At 38.6% G+C, this 19,250-nt stretch overlaps 2 protein-coding genes across 5 annotated transcripts; both read left to right on the top strand.

Annotated features, from left to right (window-relative positions):
• Window positions 1-494: 494 nt before the first annotated feature.
• On the top strand, window positions 495-7,559 carry LOC133411575 (mitochondrial fission factor homolog B-like). Of its 3 annotated transcripts, none has more exons than XM_061694105.1 (7): window positions 495-629; window positions 2,436-2,657; window positions 2,796-2,983; window positions 4,312-4,397; window positions 4,514-4,684; window positions 6,010-6,085; window positions 6,430-7,559. In XM_061694105.1, exons 2-7 carry the CDS (start codon window positions 2,441-2,443, stop codon window positions 6,559-6,561), a joined length of 870 nt encoding a protein of 289 aa, XP_061550089.1. In that variant the 5' UTR covers window positions 495-629; window positions 2,436-2,440; the 3' UTR covers window positions 6,562-7,559. The 3 variants fall into 3 exon arrangements, with proteins under 3 accessions (XP_061550089.1, XP_061550092.1, XP_061550091.1); XM_061694107.1 differs by having other exon boundaries at window positions 496-629; window positions 2,796-2,968; XM_061694108.1 differs by lacking the exon at window positions 4,514-4,684.
• Window positions 7,560-7,973: 414 nt separating this feature from the next.
• zgc:110269 (probable flap endonuclease 1 homolog) lies at window positions 7,974-17,826 on the top strand. 2 transcript variants are annotated; one of them, XM_061695123.1, is made up of 11 exons: window positions 7,974-8,085; window positions 9,813-9,879; window positions 10,012-10,114; window positions 10,308-10,362; window positions 11,352-11,413; window positions 11,504-11,640; window positions 11,963-12,023; window positions 13,988-14,119; window positions 14,190-14,335; window positions 14,419-14,563; window positions 17,142-17,826. In XM_061695123.1, exons 1-11 carry the CDS (start codon window positions 8,004-8,006, stop codon window positions 17,196-17,198), a joined length of 1,047 nt encoding a protein of 348 aa, XP_061551107.1. In that variant the 5' UTR covers window positions 7,974-8,003; the 3' UTR covers window positions 17,199-17,826. The 2 variants fall into 2 exon arrangements, with proteins under 2 accessions (XP_061551107.1, XP_061551109.1); XM_061695125.1 differs by lacking the exon at window positions 14,190-14,335 and having other exon boundaries at window positions 13,988-14,148.
• Window positions 17,827-19,250: the final 1,424 nt, after the last annotated feature.

Here is a 19,250-nt window from a genome sequence, read left to right as displayed (position 1 = left end):
ATTTTAATATTAATATATATTCTATCGTGTTTTGGATGATCCAGTCACCAAGGAATTTGGTAGCAAGCATTATTAGTAAAGATATATTAGCTTGATAGCAGCCACAATTTTCTGAGACATACCTTTTCCTGTGTATGTTAAATAAAAAAAATTAAATAGTTTTTAATTTTTGGATTTTTGATTGCCAATTGAAAATGGAAAGAACGACCGATACACACATTGTAAAAACAAAAATAATTATTTTAAACTAAGAAAATAAAATTCAAACTGGCACGGCCCCACTGATAAAGCTTTTGGTATTTTTGGGATATTTTAATTTGAATAACAATTTAAGACTTGTTGACACTATATTTTTTTCCCACCGAATTTTTCGATCATAGAAAAAAAATGCAATGTGCGAAATTTGATGGTTAAAAAAATATTGTTTCCCCCAGCTCCGCCCCGGCGGGCACTTCGGATACCTATATCAAGCACACACAGACCACCAGTTTAAAAGGGCCGTTCATTGGTTCATTTAATCGATTCTACATTCTGTTCCGGGTTATACTCATTCGCGTCTTTGCATTTCGGAACAAGTTGCCATCCATTTGACCAATGAATATTTAAATCCCGCGCATCAACTACTAAAGGTATGTCGTCGTTGGGTTTAGGTTGAGTCAAGCGTCTCATAAATCCGACGTTTTGGGTTAGACCGTTACAGCGAATGGCTAAACAAACCGTCGTGACCGTACCGCTTGTTTATACCGTGACGTATGGTAAATAACCTTTTTTTGTGACGTTAGACACCATTAACGTTCATGGTTGTATTTGATTGATGGACGTCTAAATCCCTTTACAGACGTCGAGGTCATGTGTGTCAACAGCTCAGCCTTCGTGTTATGTAATTTAATGCAGAAGAACGTGAAATGGTCTCGCTCAAATACAGTATCAGTTCCGTTTGGCGCGTCACATGATGATATGATGAATTGTTTACAGAATTAATTTATGAATTTCGCAGGAACCTAATTACATTGGAATCATCTGTCAAGAGAATTAGCAGATTGTCTTAATATTCGCTTGATTGGGACGAGATCTAATGGTCATAATATCATCAGAATTGTTTACTTTTCTTTCTTTTTTAAAATTTTATTTATTTATTATTATTTTTTTAAAGCTGTAATAAATGCCTGTGTATGAACCCGGTGTTGCATGTCTCAGAGCTGTGCCATAATATGAATTAATATTGTAAAAATGTGTAAAATAAATGTGCATATTAACATATACCTACTGTATACTGTTCATGTTCGGTATATTTATACCTCTTCATTTTGCACTCATAAATGTCACTGCAGAATTTGACGAGCATATGATTAATATATTTACATAATTGTAATGTCTTCACTGTAATTTATCTTTAGTTTCAACGTGGAGTAGAGCTATTATGCATACATTATGTATAGTAACAGTTTCATACACCTTATTTTGTGTGTATTGTAATTCATCATCATAAATCACGGTCGATAATGTTTCCCACTTTGTACTAACTGTCCAAATCATTAGCCTAAAAGCATAATTGCCTGTCATAATGGCAATCTGCAACTTTAAGTTAAATCGAGGAAACTTGACTCTTGTTTGTTGAAATTGTTGTATTTTTCTAGTGATACACAGATACTGGCGATACCAATATTGGTGCCGTTGCCAATACTGTAGGTCTGTACCGGTACTCGGACTGGTAAAAATTCCAAGATACTGGTATTAAGTAGTGGTCTGATAATGCATTAGTTCAGATGTCCTGCAAGTTTTATTTTAGAACTAAAATGACGTGTGTTATGGCCTACATTTAAGTGAAATATGTGGGAAGACTGTTTAGGGAAAATATGAAATTGGATTTTAAAAATCTCCGTAATGACAAATTATTACTAGTCTAAACTCTGTTATATTCGAGTGAAACTCATGCCATGTTCTGGAAAAGTTTGGCAACACGTTTTCAAAACGTAATGACAAGATCAAGTATTGGTACTCTGTTTTGATGAGTAGTCAAATATATACTTGTAATTGATATGAATTAAAGTGGTATCGGCGAATCCTTTTGTTTTCTTGATTTCTGAGGACAATAAAAAAAACAATAAAAATTACTTAAAGTAGGTATTTATGTTATTAGGCTAATTAAATATTACTACAGCATAAATTAGACTATACCTATTCCATGTCACATACCAACATGGAACATTCTAATCTTTCGTCAGAAAAAAAAAATACTGAAAAATCTACCTTTAGTACAGTAATAGAGTATGATTACTTTGTTTCCTCCCACCACCGGTTATAAACTTAAACTGTGAAACACTGGCCTAGCATTAAGTTGTCTTTGCGACTGCAGTTGACCCTAAAAAAGACCCAATACTGTATGTCTTAATTTGTATCTGTGTACAAATGTGTATTTCTGTTTTCTCCCACAGGCTGCATGAGTGGGCCGTCGTTCACCTCGCCCCCCGCCGAGGTGGCGGAGATGAACCGTATCCACTATGAGTTGGAGTACACGGAGGGCATCAGCCAGCGCATGCGCATCCCGGACACCCTCAAGGTGGCTGCGGAAAACCAAGATGGTTCTCTGCCACAGCAGCAACCCCTGCACACTCATTCAACGCTGATGCAGGTGCCTGAACGAATTGTCGTTACAGGTGAGCTCAGACATGAATTATACTATGCCTTTCTGTGACTCTTCCACTCTCTCAGTATCTCTATTGCTACCTGCCGCTGACACTGTAAGCTCAGTGACTCGTCATTTTCTGACTCTCTTCTTTCCACTTGCTACACAGCGGATGATGGGGATCCTCAATTCTCTTGTCCGAGAGACTTGGACCTGATTCAGTCCATTCCTACCATGGAGCTCCTGGACATGAAGGCCCCACCGCGTGTTCTCACACTCTCAGAACAACCACTGGGCTCCTTGGAAACTGATCAAATAAGCAAGAGCAACCCCAGCCACGCAGTAAGACAAATCTGTGTGGGTTTTTTTTGTTTTTTTAAAAAAAAATCCATTTAGATCACAGGTTTCATACTGAAGAACTGGAGACCAGATCCAGCCCGCCACATCATTTTATGTCATTAGCTAAAGCATCCATCCATCACTCCATTTTCGGAGCCGCTTCTCCTCACAAGGGTCGCGGGCGTGCTGGAGCCTTTACTGGATGCGATTATTGGGTTCTTGAAGCATTTATGGAGTTGAAGACTTAAATAAATTGGAGTTTTGAGAGTTTGATCTTGTTGCAGTCTATCTGTTCCAATTCTAGCCAATTGTTGCTCCTCATTGTGGTGCATCCATTTGATGAGGTATTGTAATTGGTTAGCTAAATAATGGTGTTTAAAGTTGGGAGCATTTAGGCATCCCTCCTGTTTACTTTTCTGAAGAGTGGATGAACTAATTATATTTTTCTTATTTTTAAAAAATATATATATTGCGTCATAATCTAATCTAATCATTATGGACTTTTCCAAGCGAAAGAAAAAGTAGTTCCACCAACTGTGCAGCAGTTAGACAATCTCAATAGTTTAGTTACTTTCCAATGTGTTCCTCTTAACGATGTACATTACTTTTAATAACCGAAGTATCAGTGTTTTGATTTAAAAATCGATTTTGGAGCACAAGGATCTGGCATCGGAGGTAGCAATATTCTGCACTTTTGATAGCTTTGCGATGTTAACAGATACTGAATCTATACCATACCAAAACATAAGTAAAAGCAGTGGAATCAGAGAGGCCCAACATGCATTTTGAATTCTTTGTATTTTTATTCATTCAAAATCTTAGGCATTGGAGGATATCGTAATTTTCTCCATTGTGGGACTCATAAAGGTTATCTTATTGCATAAAAATAATGCTTTATATATACCCTCTTGAAAAAAAAAGACAATCTGTTAAAAATAAAATATTTTGCGCAGCTGCTGAGATTTGCATCCCACAAAAATTGCTTCACAGAAGTTATCACAAAAACGTAGACCTGTGAAAACCAGCACATAGTACTGTCTTTTTCCCTCTCTGGTTCATAATTCATAATATCCTTCGTAGAAAAGTGAAAAACTATGCTGAGTATCTGTCTAGCTGCACATAGCAACTCTGGGGGGAAAAAAAACTTTACTAAAAAGATGTGATATTGTACTGTTTTTGATAACACTGTACTTTTTTTGGTTACCAGTACACCATGCAACCCAAACCAGTATATCCACTTTTTTGACATTTTTATTTGGTATTGTACCGTGAGATGTAAAATACCGTATGTGCCTTGGCTCAATAAAAGTTGGGAAAAACTGACCAAGATTATGTATCATTCACAGACTCATTCTCGATCTCGAAGGGAACGCAGTGCCAGTGAGTTCATATCTGGTCGGCATAGCAGTCAGATTATCAGAGGTGACGTAAGGTGAGGACGTGCTTCTTTTCTATAGTGCTTGCGCCTTTTCTGCCTCTTGTTTTACTCCTAACTACTTCAAAAATCTCCCCCTCTTTACTGTTTCTCTCCACTTACCTTTCTGACAGTGTAACACCTTCACCTTCTGCCCCCCCAGTCCGCATGTGTCCCCCTCTGTGCTCCCCTGAGGACGCAAACGTCAACCTGTTCACAGCCGCGGGCTTCATGGCTTACATCCAATCCACTACACGCCGGGCCTACCAGCAGGTCCTTGAAGTCTTGGATGACAGTCACCGCCGGTGAATTTTTTTTGTTTTCTTTTTCCCTTCAATTTATTCTTGAAAATGTATTATATATCCATGCATTTTTCTATTTCTATATTCTATTTTTATACTGCTTTTGCTCTTTTTTTAAAGCATTTGTGTTGTTTGCAAAACAGTGTTTATTTCAAAGAAGTCAAGACCGCATTAACTGGGTATATCCCATTTGTCCTTTTACACTGCAGTCGCATTGGCAGATATCCGATACATTGGTGCCTTGAGATAGGAGTTTAATGTTCCGTGACCCCGCTTGTTCCTCAAAACACTCTCATATCAGCTCATCTGTCCCTATGGAAATGCGATTAATCCGTTCCAGCATCCTCCCCAAAAAACATCAGAATTTTTGTTTTTTAATAAAAAAAAAAAAAAACACTAAAATATTGTACCGTATTTTCACAACAATAAGGCGCACTATATTAAATGGCGCAGTTTCAGTTACGGGGTCTATTTCTGTACTTAACATACATAAGGCACACCGTATTATTGGGCGCAGGTATGGTAAAAGATACGCTATCTTAAAATGTACAGTAGCATGCATGCACGCTAAAACAATGTTTTTAAAAAGGCAGCGGGCTCAAAACTGAGTTCGGTTCTACTTTATTGAAGTACACCCTGAACTGGTTGCCAGCCAATCGCAGGGCACAAACAAACAACCTTTCGCACTCACATTCACACCTACGGGCAATTTAGAGTCTCCAATCCACGCATTTTTTTGGGGATGTGGGAGGAAACCGGAGTGCCCGGAGGAAACCCACACACGCACGGGGAGAACATGCAAACTCCACACAGGCGGGGCCGGGGATTGAACCCCGGTCCTCAGAACTGAGAGGCTGACGCTCTAACCAGTCGCCCACCGTGCCTCTTTTTATGTTATTTTTTTATTTATTTATTTTTTTAAATTGTTCACTAACTGCTGCTTGTTATGAAGGGAGTTGAGCTTGCTGCCACCATATAGCGCTCATATCTCCAATTTTTGCTTGCAAGTCAAAGCAAAAAAACAAAAGCCGATCGACTGCTCGTGTCCCAAGGCTTTTAATTCGACTCACTCAGATCTCAAGTCGCCACTGTACATCGTAATATCTGAGTCCATGTGTCTTTTGTTTCTTTAGGCTGGCGTGATGCATATTCCCAATTGTGCCAATTAAATGTCACTTTCAATGTCTCAGCCGCAATATAGAGAAGAAACCTCACTCTGGCATTACAACCTCACATTAATTCCAACTAATTCTTTATTTCAATGTGTTTTACGTGGATTTGTTATTAGAGAGTGTCTTTCATACTTGTCATCACTGTACATCGCACAGGACACACCTGGACCTTGCCTTGGAAATGAACCCAGATGAGTCTGGCTTAGTGGACGCTTCCTCATTACGACGACAAGTATGTTCACATGACTCCAACATGTTATACATGTAATGTCCCTAATATATTGAACACTGCTCACAAAAACTTAGGGATATTGGGCTTTCGTTTGGACTTTCAGGATGAAACTAAAATGCACTAAAATTTTATTTTACTTTCTATAAACTTTTTAATGTAAAGAAAATGTTATTGTGCATTTTAGGTTAATTTTAGTCCCATCCTGAATGTACTTTTTGTGAGTTATTGGTCACTCACTGTATTATTGTTTATTACGTTGAGGTGAATAATGAAAAATTATAGGATCCGGTCCCATTGCCAGGTGCATGCCAGTAAGAAAATACATTATGTGTGTGATCTTACAGATTGTGAAGCTTAACCGCCGTCTGCAGATGCTGGAGGAAGAAAACAAGGAACGCTCCAAGCGAGAAATCGTCCTGTATTCTGCTACGGTTGCATTCTGGCTTATCAATACCTGGGTTTGGTTCCGCCGCTAAAAAAATAAATAAATAAATAAATAAGAAAGAAAGAAAAAGCATCTCCCAAAACACATGGAGCCAAAGCAATGTTTTGGTACTGACAAATTAGGGATTATTTTCTAACATCTAGACAACTGCTGGAATCAACTGCATTTTCAGTGTCATCCATTGCATGCTTTTATGGGAAATGATTGAAATTCAGATTTCAAACTCTACACTGTATACAGCACTGTTTTAGATCCAACGTACTGTACGACACTTTTGCTGCTTTTGCAGTGCATTTTGTTGTTAATATTATTTTTCAAGCGGCAAAGTGTGGTTATGTTGCACATAACCAAGAAAAAATATTTGGATCTATTTTCCCCACTGATACTTGCGTTTAGTAGCTTTATTGTATGTTACCTTTTTTTCCCATGTCTTTTACGCTGTGCAGCCAAATACTTTTTCTTTTTTTTTGTGGAACTAATCATTAAATGAGAAACAAGATAATATTTTACTTTGGCAACAATTGCTTTGGGTGACCCAGTCCAGAGTTGGAGCTGCAGTAAATAAATATTCTTAGTGTCAAAGTATCATGAAAAAAAAATCTAAAGATGCCATAAGATTTATGCTGAATGTTCATTGTGTTCTGTTTCACCAAAACATCGATGTACAGTAGTGAAATGTGGCATTGTCAAACTATTGCTCTTTTTTTTTCTCTTTCTTTTACTACTTTATCAGTTACATAACCTGTATGTGGATGTCATGTAAATTTTCTACACGAGCTTTCCAAGTTTTGACCTCGCTTCATCACACATTTTCCCCAGAAGATGAATAGAAGTTACCTTTTCCCCCTATCCAGTCTTCTTCGAGCTGTTGTTTCTGTAGCAGTGCATTATAGATGTTTATGTAAAATCTAGATGTCAGCAAATTGAATTCTATATAGAGTTGACATTGAGGGTATATATATTGTTTTCTTATCTGTGTGTCTTTGATGTTTTATTTGAATTGAAAAACCAATACATTTGTTGTTGATAAATTGCTGTAATTAAATTCTCCATGACTTTTATTTTGTGCAACGCTTCCTCCTACTGTTTAAAGTAAGCATTACGAGGAGGCGACTCCAGACCTTCCTGTGTACCAAGCGTACTCGGGTGACGACACTTAATTAAGAGCAGCGCCCATACAAATATTAATCTACAAATATTAGATTTTCCGTTATAGGGATAGACCACGGTGCGTTACAATTTACGTGCGAATTCGAGTTACGTCGCCGCTTTAGGACCAAAACTCCGTCGTTCAACGAGGACTGAAACCTGTATTCACTCGGATTTTAGGCAAGTAAAAGTGGTTAAAAAAAACAGCTCAAACAAAATTTGACCCTTATTTTTTGAATAAAAAAAAAAAGAAAAATGTTCCTGGCACTACCAGAAGTGACGTCACTGCGTAGGTTTGTTGTTAAAGGTACGGATAGGGTTGCGATGGGGATAACTAAGCTAGCAGATTTGATCCGATTTGAAGCTCCCGGGGCGATTTCTCACAAAGATGTCAGTGACTACACAGGTAAACAGTCACCTCTGACTTTCTAGCACTTTGCATCGTTTTTCTTTGCCACGATTTCGCCGTTGTTGTGAGACGCAAGGCTAACTTGATGACGACCTCGCTGTGTTTACGTCGCAGACAGTGTAGCACCTGGGTGAAGTTAATCTTTGGTACCTTTCTGCAATCATTCGTATTTCTTACATATTTTTTGTTTCTAAAAAAAGAATGAAAAACTAACACACTCTTCCTGCGCCAGATGTTAACACAACATGCATTCTTAGGCTCCAATAAATAAATGAATGGGCCAATAGTTCAATCAGGATTGGTATTTAAGCAGTACTCTTCATCGTGCTGTTCACATTTTGAAATCATGAGACAAAGATGAGGCCTAACAATTCATCAACAGTGCCTCGCCCTTGCGAGACATTTTCATGAATTTTAACACCTGTTGTGAATTTGTATTTTCCGCTCTATGTTAGGGAACAGCATGTTTTGCAAAAAGTACTGACACATGAACGTTATTCTAAAGGTTCGAGAGGGTCAAATTAAGTTGACCTGTAAAGCTTGTAGTGCATCTTAGGTCCAGCCTGAAATTTCACCTGAAAGCCCAATATCACAAACTTTCTGTGAGTAGTGTATATATACCATAGGGAAATTAGTAGTGCAGGGGGTTGGGGGGGTGATTCATGTTGTTGATTGGACACCAGGAACACTATCATGCTGGACTTATTTCATCAAAATATGTAATGCCATCAGTGTGGGTTTGTTGTCATTTCTGTTGTCCTCGTATGTGGTCATGGATGACACAGTTGCTGATGCCTTTCATTCACTTTATTCCCACAAGTAGTAACGGAACACATCGACTCTCCAACTTGAGCCAGCGTTCAAGCTTAAATGTCCCTTTGACCTTTCATCTTTGATGTGATGTCACAACCGGCAATCACCACACCCGCCCTTAATGGCCCATACTCAGAGCCAGAGATATACAGTATTCAATATTAATTTCTGCAGTACAATGTAGTCAAGCTTCAGCTATTGAATACTTTTAGTATAAATTATTACTTCTATTATTCAATCTATTAATTGAATAATTGGTTAACAAATTATGTTGGATTAAAGTTGATTGTGAAATCAGTTTTTCCCGATTATTGTTTGTTCAGCGATTATTGTTTATTTGCTATTTTTTTAATGATTAAACAAAACCAAATAGACAATACTAAGCAATATCATTCAAGAGGGAGTGATGTACTCATCAGCCTTTTTGAAAAGTGAGAGCTCCTTCTTGGGTAATGCGAAGGGCTATCAATTACTCAATTACAAGTTATTCATACTACAGCTGCAAATAATTATTATTTTCACAATAGAATAAAGTGACTCATTTTTTCCCATGAATTGGTTATGATTCAGTCACTAGTTTAGCCTGTAATGTCAGAAGATAGGCATGTTGATTAGTTTTTCCAAAGTAAAAGCAGATGTTTGCAAACATCGTATTTTGATTAAACACAAATCAGTCTGCCTAAATGGAGGACAACAGAAATCAGAGAATATTTACTGTTGAGAGTCTAAAATCAGAGCATTAGGACCTTTTTGAAAGAAAAAATGGGTCAAAATTATTAATCTTTTATCAAAATAATTATCAATTAATTTGATAATCTATTAGTTGTCGATTAATCAATTAATTATTGGATATCTACAGTGTTAAGTTTAATTAGTTAATGCTGTTGAGCTTTTTTTTTTTTACTCTAAAGGCAAGGTCATTGCCTTGGATACATCAATCGTGATGAACCAGTTCCGTGCCGCAACACCGTCACTGAAGTAAGTAACCTGAAATACTATATGTTGCAAACTGGAAGGACACTCTGACTGAACATGATCTTGTTCCAGTTTAATCCGAAAGCATTACAGTACAGGATGTAGTTGGCTGTGTGTCTGTGTCTGCTTCTGCAGCCCATTGACTGGCCTCTTCTTTCGCACTCTGACTTTCCTGGAACATGACATAAAGCCCGTGTTTGTGTTTGATGGAAGACCTCCCGGAGAAAAGATTGCTGCTGTAAGTTACACACCGAAGACCACATGTTGTCATTCAAGTTGAAAATTAAGTTTTGCAGATGAACTATTAGAGGCTACTCAAAATATTGATGTAAAAGGTCATAACGCTGGCCCAGCATGCATGTGAATTGAATTAATTGATACTGTGAGACAGTGGACAACTGTTGTTTGATCTCTTCATGTTTTTCTGGCAGCTTCAGAAACGAGCTGAGGCAGCAGGTTGGCGCTCCCCCAACCATTTGGGCACAGGTACAAAATACACCTTTACGAGAATATACACAGAAGCAGCTGAACTAAATTTATGACCTTAATTCTAATATTAGTTACATGAAACTGTATTAATTTATTCTCAACAGTCTGTTGTCTTCATTTTGTCATGTTTCCCTTGGCTGCACTGCTTCCAGTACGTGTATGTGGACGGTAGATTATTATTATTTATTTTTTTTGTCCAATCAGATTCAGCCTCTATGTGTTGCCATGCCTATGTAATCTGCCCAGGACGCTCAGAATCAGTCATATTGACCAATGTAACTTAAGATATGTTACAGAGTTGACTGTTTCTTTAACCAATCAGATTACAAATTCATCCTCACAATCACAGGGCCAGCAAACTGGCTCTTGATGATTCCAGCATTTTTCCGTCTTCTGATTGGTTGGTCAGAAAAAAACTGTGCCACTAGCAAAACATGCCTGTAGTGATTTGCACAAATTAATACATTTAATAATCAGTATCTTTTAGTTAGTATTATGTATTTTGTTTGAATTTTTATGTTTCTTTCATGTTATTAGATTAGCATTTTTTATATAGTATTGACAGTTTTTATAATTCTGACATGATAGTGGTGTTATAAGAGGTGAATTTAATCGGGTAAGTCCTCACTGAAGGCCCAGGTGCCAAATGCACGGTCTGCCATTGGAATGTACCCTCGAAGTGTGATGTTGATTTTGTTAGCCTAATAGCACAATTGCCTAAGTCATTTTTGAAAGCTTTTTGAAAACAAGTGAAACCAACTAATTCAACAAACAAGAAGAATTCAGTTGCCTCGATTCAACCTTTGCAGATTGCAATTACCTCGATGACTGTAGATCTACACAGACATAAAGAAAAAAAACATTATTAGCAAGCACATCAGTGTTTTTCAATTGATATTTTGACTAAGTTAAAAATGACTTAAGCAATTATGCTATCAGGGTAACGATTTGTATCTTCTCAAGCGGCATATTTGTCCTTCATCCAGCATCACTCCAAACAAAAGACAGTTTCCATCTCCTGAAGCTTCTGGGTGTACCTGTGATCCAAGTATGACCTTCATAATAGTTAAATGTTATTTTCCCTTGACTCTGTCACTTTTGACAATTTTTTTTCTCTCTTCTTGTTGGTTTGTTCCAGGCTCCAGGAGACGCTGAGGCCCTTTGTGCTTGGCTGGTGAGAGAGAGGACTGCAGAAGCTGTGGCATCAGAGGACATGGACACGTTGCCATTTGGGGCTCATGTTCTGATTCGCCAGCTAAATGCCAAGAAAGACAGGTAAAGAATGACGGGCAGCATGCTCTTTAAAGTAGTCTTCATATTGTTATCAACTTCTCTGTAGTTTTCATTACAGTCGTAAGCATTTTTGTACTAAACCACAAACATTTTTTACATTTTTGTTATATAACATTGCCACTAATACAAAATTAAGCAGCGTGTCTCTATTTTTGTCACTATGGGATCACTGTAAGATAAAGTGGAAGCAGCAACATTTTAAAGCTGCAGAACAGCTTCCAAAAAAAAAAAAGAGTCTTTGCTTTCTTTCAGGGCCATACTATTACTATAGTGTGCTTACCATCAATGCTTTTCTCATTTACAGTGACATAGTGGAATATTCTTTACCCATGTTGTTGGAGAAGCTCCAACTAACTCACAAAGAGGTAACGGATTACAGTGGTACTATGACTTATGAGTGCCACAATTGATGAGTTTTTGAGTTACAAGTATTGGTCATTTTATATTGCGAATCAAAATTTTAGTTATGAGCAAGCCTCAGATACTATATGCCACCACGCGAGGGAAGTGAAAACAAAATGGAGCGATGAAGGTACTGCAATGCCCTCGCATGTGGGCAAGGAGAGCCACAGTCATGGATGTACTTTCAGCTGAACACACATACCGTATTTTCACGACCATAGGGCGCACCGTATTAAATGGCGCAGTCTCAGTTACGGGGTATATTTCTGTATTTAACACATACATAAGGCGCACCGTATTATTGGGCGCAAGCATGGTAAAACATACGCTAGCTTAAAACATATGGTAGCATGGATGCACACTAAAACAATGTTTTAAAAAGGAAGCAGGAGCAAAACTGAGTTCGGTTGTACTTTATTGAAGTATTTAACAATGTACTCACGTTATTTTTTGATCAAGCCTCATCCACAAATCCATCAAAGTCCTCATCTTCTGTATCTGAAATGAACAGCTGGGCAAGTTCTCAATCTAACACGGCAGGTTCGAGACAGTCTCGTTGCCGTACGAAAGCTCGAACAACAGTGCAAGCAGACACGTTAGCTAAAGCATCCACAATCCATTCACAAATGGTGACGTAACTCGTCCGGCGCTGCCTCCTAGCCTAGTAAAGCTGTGTTCGCCATCTGTCATCCATGGCTCCCACGCCGCTCACTTCACTTTGAACGCCATGTTTACACGGATGTCCAGCGGTTTGTCAAGCCTCACGGATTGATGGCAAGCCCCGAGTTATTACACTCAGTCGAATGGTGACTGTAGAGACGCTTCTTCCGGCTGTTCTTTGCTCATTCATCCATTGCTCGAGGTGGCCTTCCAACTCCGGCCACCTCGCCTTGTTTCCGCGTTTTGTTTTTCTTTTTTTTCCGCGGAAACTCAGCTTCGTCTTCTTGACTTGGCGAAGCTCGTTTTCCTGCTTCCTCCACTTGCGAACCATGGATTCGTTGATCTTGAATTCTCTCGGGGCTGCTTGATTCCCATGTTCCTCAGCGTAACTGATAGCTTGCAGTTTAAACTGTGCTTTGTAAGCGTGTCTCTTCGTAGGTGCCATTTTCGGGGGTCCCACGGCCAAAACGATGTTGTTTTGCACAATGCCCACCCCGGAAATGCTCCCAGTCAGTCAAGCGGTAAAAAAAAAAAAAAAAAAAACACCCCAGCGCTATATCCCTACTGGGGGCGTGACTTTAGCGTCCTACTTCACGCACCCTTCCCCTGTCCTCAGCCACGTCCGCTTTTCCTCTGTTCAGCGTGTCGGCAGGAAATGCTAAAAAATAAATAAATAAATAAAAAAAGCCAAGCGGAGCGCTCATCACACAACAACATTTATAGATGTTGGAACTCGGTGCACACATAAGGTGCGCCGCATTATAAGGTGCCCCGTCCATTTTGGAGAAAATTTAAGACTTTTAAGTGCGCCTTATGGTCGTGAAAATACGGTCTATGAAATGAGTACACTTGCAAAGGAGCTGCTGTTGGCCACAACTCACACCCACATGCTCACACGCAGACTAACAGACTCTAGATCCAGAGGTCACTCACTAAGCCACTCCCCTAAAAGGCACACATCCAACATCCAACACACACACTTAATAAAACCAGATTATATATTTTTATTGGCTTTAATTATGTTTTTACAATACAGTGCTTGTGTTTCTTTTTAAAAACAGAACAAAATAATTGTGCTGCAATGGATAAATTGCATTTCAGTTCATTTCAATTGGAAACATGTATTTGATATAGGTGTAGGAGTAAATTTAGTTGAATGAATTCAACTAGCCAGTAAAGATACCACTGTATTTAGATTCCTATTTTGTTGAGGTTTTAAGGCACTGCTTAATATTTATCATGTGCTTCTTTCCCTCGCCCATCCCAGTTTGTTGACCTGTGTATCTTGTTGGGATGCGACTACTGTGATAAGATCGCAGGGTTCGGTCCAAAGAGAGCTCTGAGACTCATCCAGAAGTACCGCACCATTGAAAATGTCGTTTTGCATATCAACAAACAGGTGCGACATTGTCAACCAAGCTACACTTTGTGAGTTCTTTTTAAGATGTTGATACCTTGCTGCACCACAGACATATCCAGTGCCAAATAACTGGAAATACAAAGAGGCACGAAAGTTATTTTTGGATGCACCACACACAGAAATACCAGAGTTGATATGGACTGAGCCAGATGAAGAAGCTTTGGTTGGGTTCTTCTGCCGCACCACATATGTCAAGTACAAATCCATTGTAGTATTTTGCATGTGATTCTCTCCCTTTTTCAAGACTAGTCACTTGATGTTTGTTTTCATGATTTTAGGGAGGAAAGAATCCGTCATCGCATGGAGAGATTCCGACAGATTCGGGAGAGTAAGCGAAAGCAAAGGGAAACGGAGATCACAGCAGGACACAGCAGGCAAACTCGGATGGATGACTTTTTCAGAGTTCTTAGAAAGAGGGAGCAGGTGAACCTTATGATTACTTTATTACTTATTAAAATGTATTATTGAAGGGATAAAAAGCTCTGCTTCAACTTAAATAAATCATGACTTGAAGACTTTCATAGAGCAGGGAAAATAGAGGATTGATTGAAGAAACAATACATACCAGTTCTACCATTATAAATCATTTTGATGGTTCAAAATTCTGTAAAATTATACAGTAAACCACCAGCTTTATTGGGGGCACACTATGCTCTGTTATTTGCTGAAAATTCACCTACTGTTCTGTCTCGAGATCATTTTTTTCCCCCTTGATCACACTCGTAACTTAAAACACTTGTATCTCAAATCATCTTTCCCCATTGAAATTAGTTGAAATACAATAAATGCCTTCCAGCCTCCCCCAAAAAGCAACAAAAATGTAAATTTTTTTAATTAGAAAATAGCGCTCTATGATTTTGTACTTCATAAGAACATACAATAATAACATAAACAGAATGTAAAGAATTGAATAGTTTTTGCCAGATTTCTTTGCTTAAATTCAATGGAATTGAATGCTGCATACAATAATAACATAAACAGAATGTAAAGAATTGAATAGTTTTTGCCAGATTTCTTTGCTTAAATTCAATGGAATTGAGTGCTGCTCCTTCTGTTGTGCACACCATGGCCATCTGGGGTCAGCATAATACAGACATACAGATATACAGGGTGATTGAAAAGTAATTCCCTATTTTAAAATACTTATAATTTATTGATATGTTGCAATATCCATCCATCCATTTTCTTTACCGCTTCTCCTCAGTAGGGTCGCGGGTGTGCTGGAGCCTATCCCGGCTATCATCGGGCGGGAGGCGGGGCTACACCCTGAACTGGTCGCCAGCCAATTGCAGGGCACATAGAAACAAACAACCATTCACACCTACGGGAAGTTTAGAGTCTTCAATGAACCTAGCACGCATGTTTTTGGGCTGTGGGAGGTAATATTTTCACAATTTTTTTTTGTGTATGAGTGGCCAGGCAGAAGTCCTGACTTAACACCCTACGACTTTTTTTCTGTGGGGTTGGTTAAAGAAGCAAGTCTATTCTACCAAACCAATGACTTTGGAAGAACTTGAAGTGCGAGAGTTCCTTGTGAAATCAGTTAATGCGGTTCCCAGGCGGCTTGAGAAACTGGTGCCTAATGCTGGCGCCCATATCGAATTTTAAATTAAACTCCATGCAATACACTTTCTTCGCATGTTCATTTCTAGTAAGAATTATAGTTCATAAGTACTTAAAAATAGAGAGTTACTTTTCAATCACCCTGTACATGGAGATGTTGGTCACAACTCATTTAGAAGCAGTAATATTAGTCTTTTTTTCGCAGAGGATACAGAATATATGCATGTGAGTATTGTTATATTATCTGTCTACATGTGTTGTTCCACCGTTTGTGTTGAAATAGCCGTTGATTAAAGGGTTATGACACCGTGACACCAATGGTATTTGTTAGTCTCTGGCGTTTTGCATTGTTTGTTAGCATTAAGCTAAATGGACCTGCCTAAGATAAAGCTATGTGATTGTTTTAAATACACAACGTGCAATTCTCTTTTTTTTTATGTGTAGTTTGAAAGTAAACTAAACTGGGAGAGGCAGTAAACCGCTTGAAGCCTCTTTTTGAAGAATTGTTCACAATCTGCTAAACTGCTGCTTGTTATAAGTTCAGTTGTGTTGACTGCCACCACACTGTGCTCGTATCTCAAATTCTTGCTTGCAAATCAAAGCAGAAAATCGGCCAAACGATGGCTTGTATCTAAAAAAAACTCCCTCACTTGCATCTCAAGGCACCACTGTATTTGCTGTTTTGTGCTCAGGCTAAATCCTTGTCTTGTAGAAAAATATAAATATTGCTTTGGCACCAACTTGTGGCCAAGGACCTTTGTTGAAGTGAGAGAAGGAGCTTTATTTAGACCATAGCTTTGTCTAATAAAAAAAAAAAGTGCTTTGCCGCCATCTTGTGGCCTCTATAGACAATTAAAAACCTTTTGGGGTGGGCATCAATTACTCATGTATTTTCGCTATTCATGGCAGAGTCCGGTCCCAGTCAGGGTCATAATATATTTGTATATCATTAGCTTAATAGCAACGTTGCCTAAGTCAGACTTTTTTCGAAAAACAAAACAATAATTTCAACAAACAAGAAGAATCCAGTAGCTTCAATTCAACCTTTTGCTGATTCCCATGATCTGGATGAACGAGATTCTACACAGACATAAAGAAAATAAAAACACAATTTTAAGCAACACATCATTATTATTATTCATTTTGTGACAGTAAATCAACAATGTCTTGAGGCAATTATTCTATTGGGCTAATGATATGCTATATATATATATATATATATATATATGCACTGTATTTTTTATTTTTATTTTTTTAATGTACTTTTTCCCAGTTCGTCTACATTTCGACACATGAATTTAGATCCAAATTACACAACAAAAATGTTGTCTTACTGCTACTTTGAAATAGAAGCAGAAAGTCATTTACTGTAGTTGAGTTTAAAGAATTGTGCAATAATAGGTTTGACCTGACAATTATTCACTCTTTCCTCTTCCAGCCTGTTGAAGCTGGGGACTGTGGAAGCAGCAACAGAAAGAAACCAAAATTGAAATGACACCATCAAACATGGATGGAAGTTGGTTGTACATCTATATGCTTTTACAGAACTCTCACAATCATGTATAACCCATTTAGTTTTTTTATGCAAACATTTTTTCCAATGTAAAAAAAAATGTCTGTGTTTTTTTTTAATGCCTTGCAAGGCAACCATTTAACCTTTTTAATTATTACTGTTGTTGTCATGCTCTTTGAAATACTTTCTAACAGCTGTTGATTATGTAGGTAAAAAAATAATCATTTTGAAAACCTGTGAATTGAGGGTTCTTGTTCTGCGTGTGATCAGCTTTCTTGTCTGAGTGCTAAAATGCCATTCACAATGAATATCATTAAGTCCGGCATAATCAAGAAAGACAGAGCAAACAGTGGGTCGCTATGAAAGAGGCCAGTGTGATCTCTGTCAGGGTTGCTTCCACCAAGCCCAAAAGAGACAGGGGATGTCTCATCACAAGGTATTCAAGTAGCACCTGTTGTGAAATCTGTGCCAAGGCGCAGACCACAGACTTGAATTACGCTGGTGGATTTTTGAAAAAGACTATAACTGAGATGTGTAAAAGAAAATAAGTGTTTTGTAAATACTCATTTATCTGGATTAAACATTGTTTAAATACTGTCAATAAAATTAAAACAGCATTTAAACAATTTCTGAGTATTTGTATGTGTGACTGAATAAAGTAGTGAAACGCAGTGATTCACAACCATGTGCCGGGAGATCAAGGTGTGCTACATAAAATTATCCAATTTCACTTAATTGGCCTCAAAGAGGCAGCACGGTGAACAACTGGTTAGAGCGTCTGGGAGGAAAACTCCGGTTTCCTCCCACATCCCAAAAACATGCATTAATTGGAGACTCTAAATTGCCCGCAGGTGTGAATGTGAGTGCGAATGGTTGTTTGTTTAAATGTGCCCTGCGATTGGCTGGCAACGAGTTCAGGGTGTACCCTGTTTCCTGTCTGATGGTAGCTGGGATAGTCTCCAGCACTCCCGTGACCCTTGTGAGGATAAGCGGCTCAGAAAATGGATGGATGGTCAAAAAGAAATATCACTCATTTACCACAAAAAAAATATTTTTGCTCATCTATTTATGCCGGCAACGTATAGTGACAGGTGGCACAATTAAATGTTCTTCCACGAGATGGCAGAATGTGCATCCATCCATCCATTTTCTGTACCGCCTATCCTCACAAGGCTCGTGGGCGTGCTGCAGCCTATCCCAGCTATCTTTGGGTGGGTGGCGTACACCCTGTACTGGTCACCAGCCAATCGCAGGGCACATATAAACAAACAACCATTCGCACTCACATTCACACTTACAGGCAATTTAGAGCCTTCAATTAACCTACCATGCATGTTTTTGCGATGTGGGAGGAAACCGGAGTACCCGGAGAACAGGCAAACTCCACACAGGCAAGGCCCGGATTTGAACCCCGGTCCCCAGAACTGTGAGGCAGATGTGCTAACCAGTTTTCACCTGTTGCCCTTTGTAAACACAACAATTGCTTACGTGTTCAACTAAACAGGCCGACAGACCCTATCCAAAAAAAATAATATCATGGAAATGTTTTTTCATTTCCATAATTCTATTCAAAAAGTTAAAATTTCATAGATTATATATTCAGGGCCCACAATTTAAACAGTTTCAAGTATTTATTTGTTTATTTTTACATAATTTGGTTCAATTGTCTCAGTTTGGTTCAATATGGGGAAGACTGCAGACTTGACAACAGGCCAGAAGACCATCATTGATACTCTCCATAGGATGGGCAAGCCACAAAAGTTCATATAGCTAAGGAGGCTGGCTGTTCACAGAGTGCTGTGTCCAAGCATATCAATGGAAAGTCGAGTGGAAGGACAAAATGTGGCAGGAAAAGATGCACCAGCAAAAGAGATGACCATGGGCTTCGGCGGTTATCAAACAGAGAAGATTCAAGAATCTAGCAGAGAACCAGAAAGAGTGGAATGAGGCGGGAGTCACAGCTTCAAAAACCACCATATTTTGATGCATCTGGGAGATGGGCTACAACTGTCGGGTTCCTCGGGTCGAGCCACC

The sequence above is a fragment of the Phycodurus eques genome, chromosome 13, assembly GCF_024500275.1.
Source record: "Phycodurus eques isolate BA_2022a chromosome 13, UOR_Pequ_1.1, whole genome shotgun sequence".
NCBI classification, from domain to species: Eukaryota; Metazoa; Chordata; class Actinopteri; order Syngnathiformes; family Syngnathidae; genus Phycodurus; species Phycodurus eques.
This window is presented reverse-complemented; position numbering and strand designations above follow the sequence as displayed.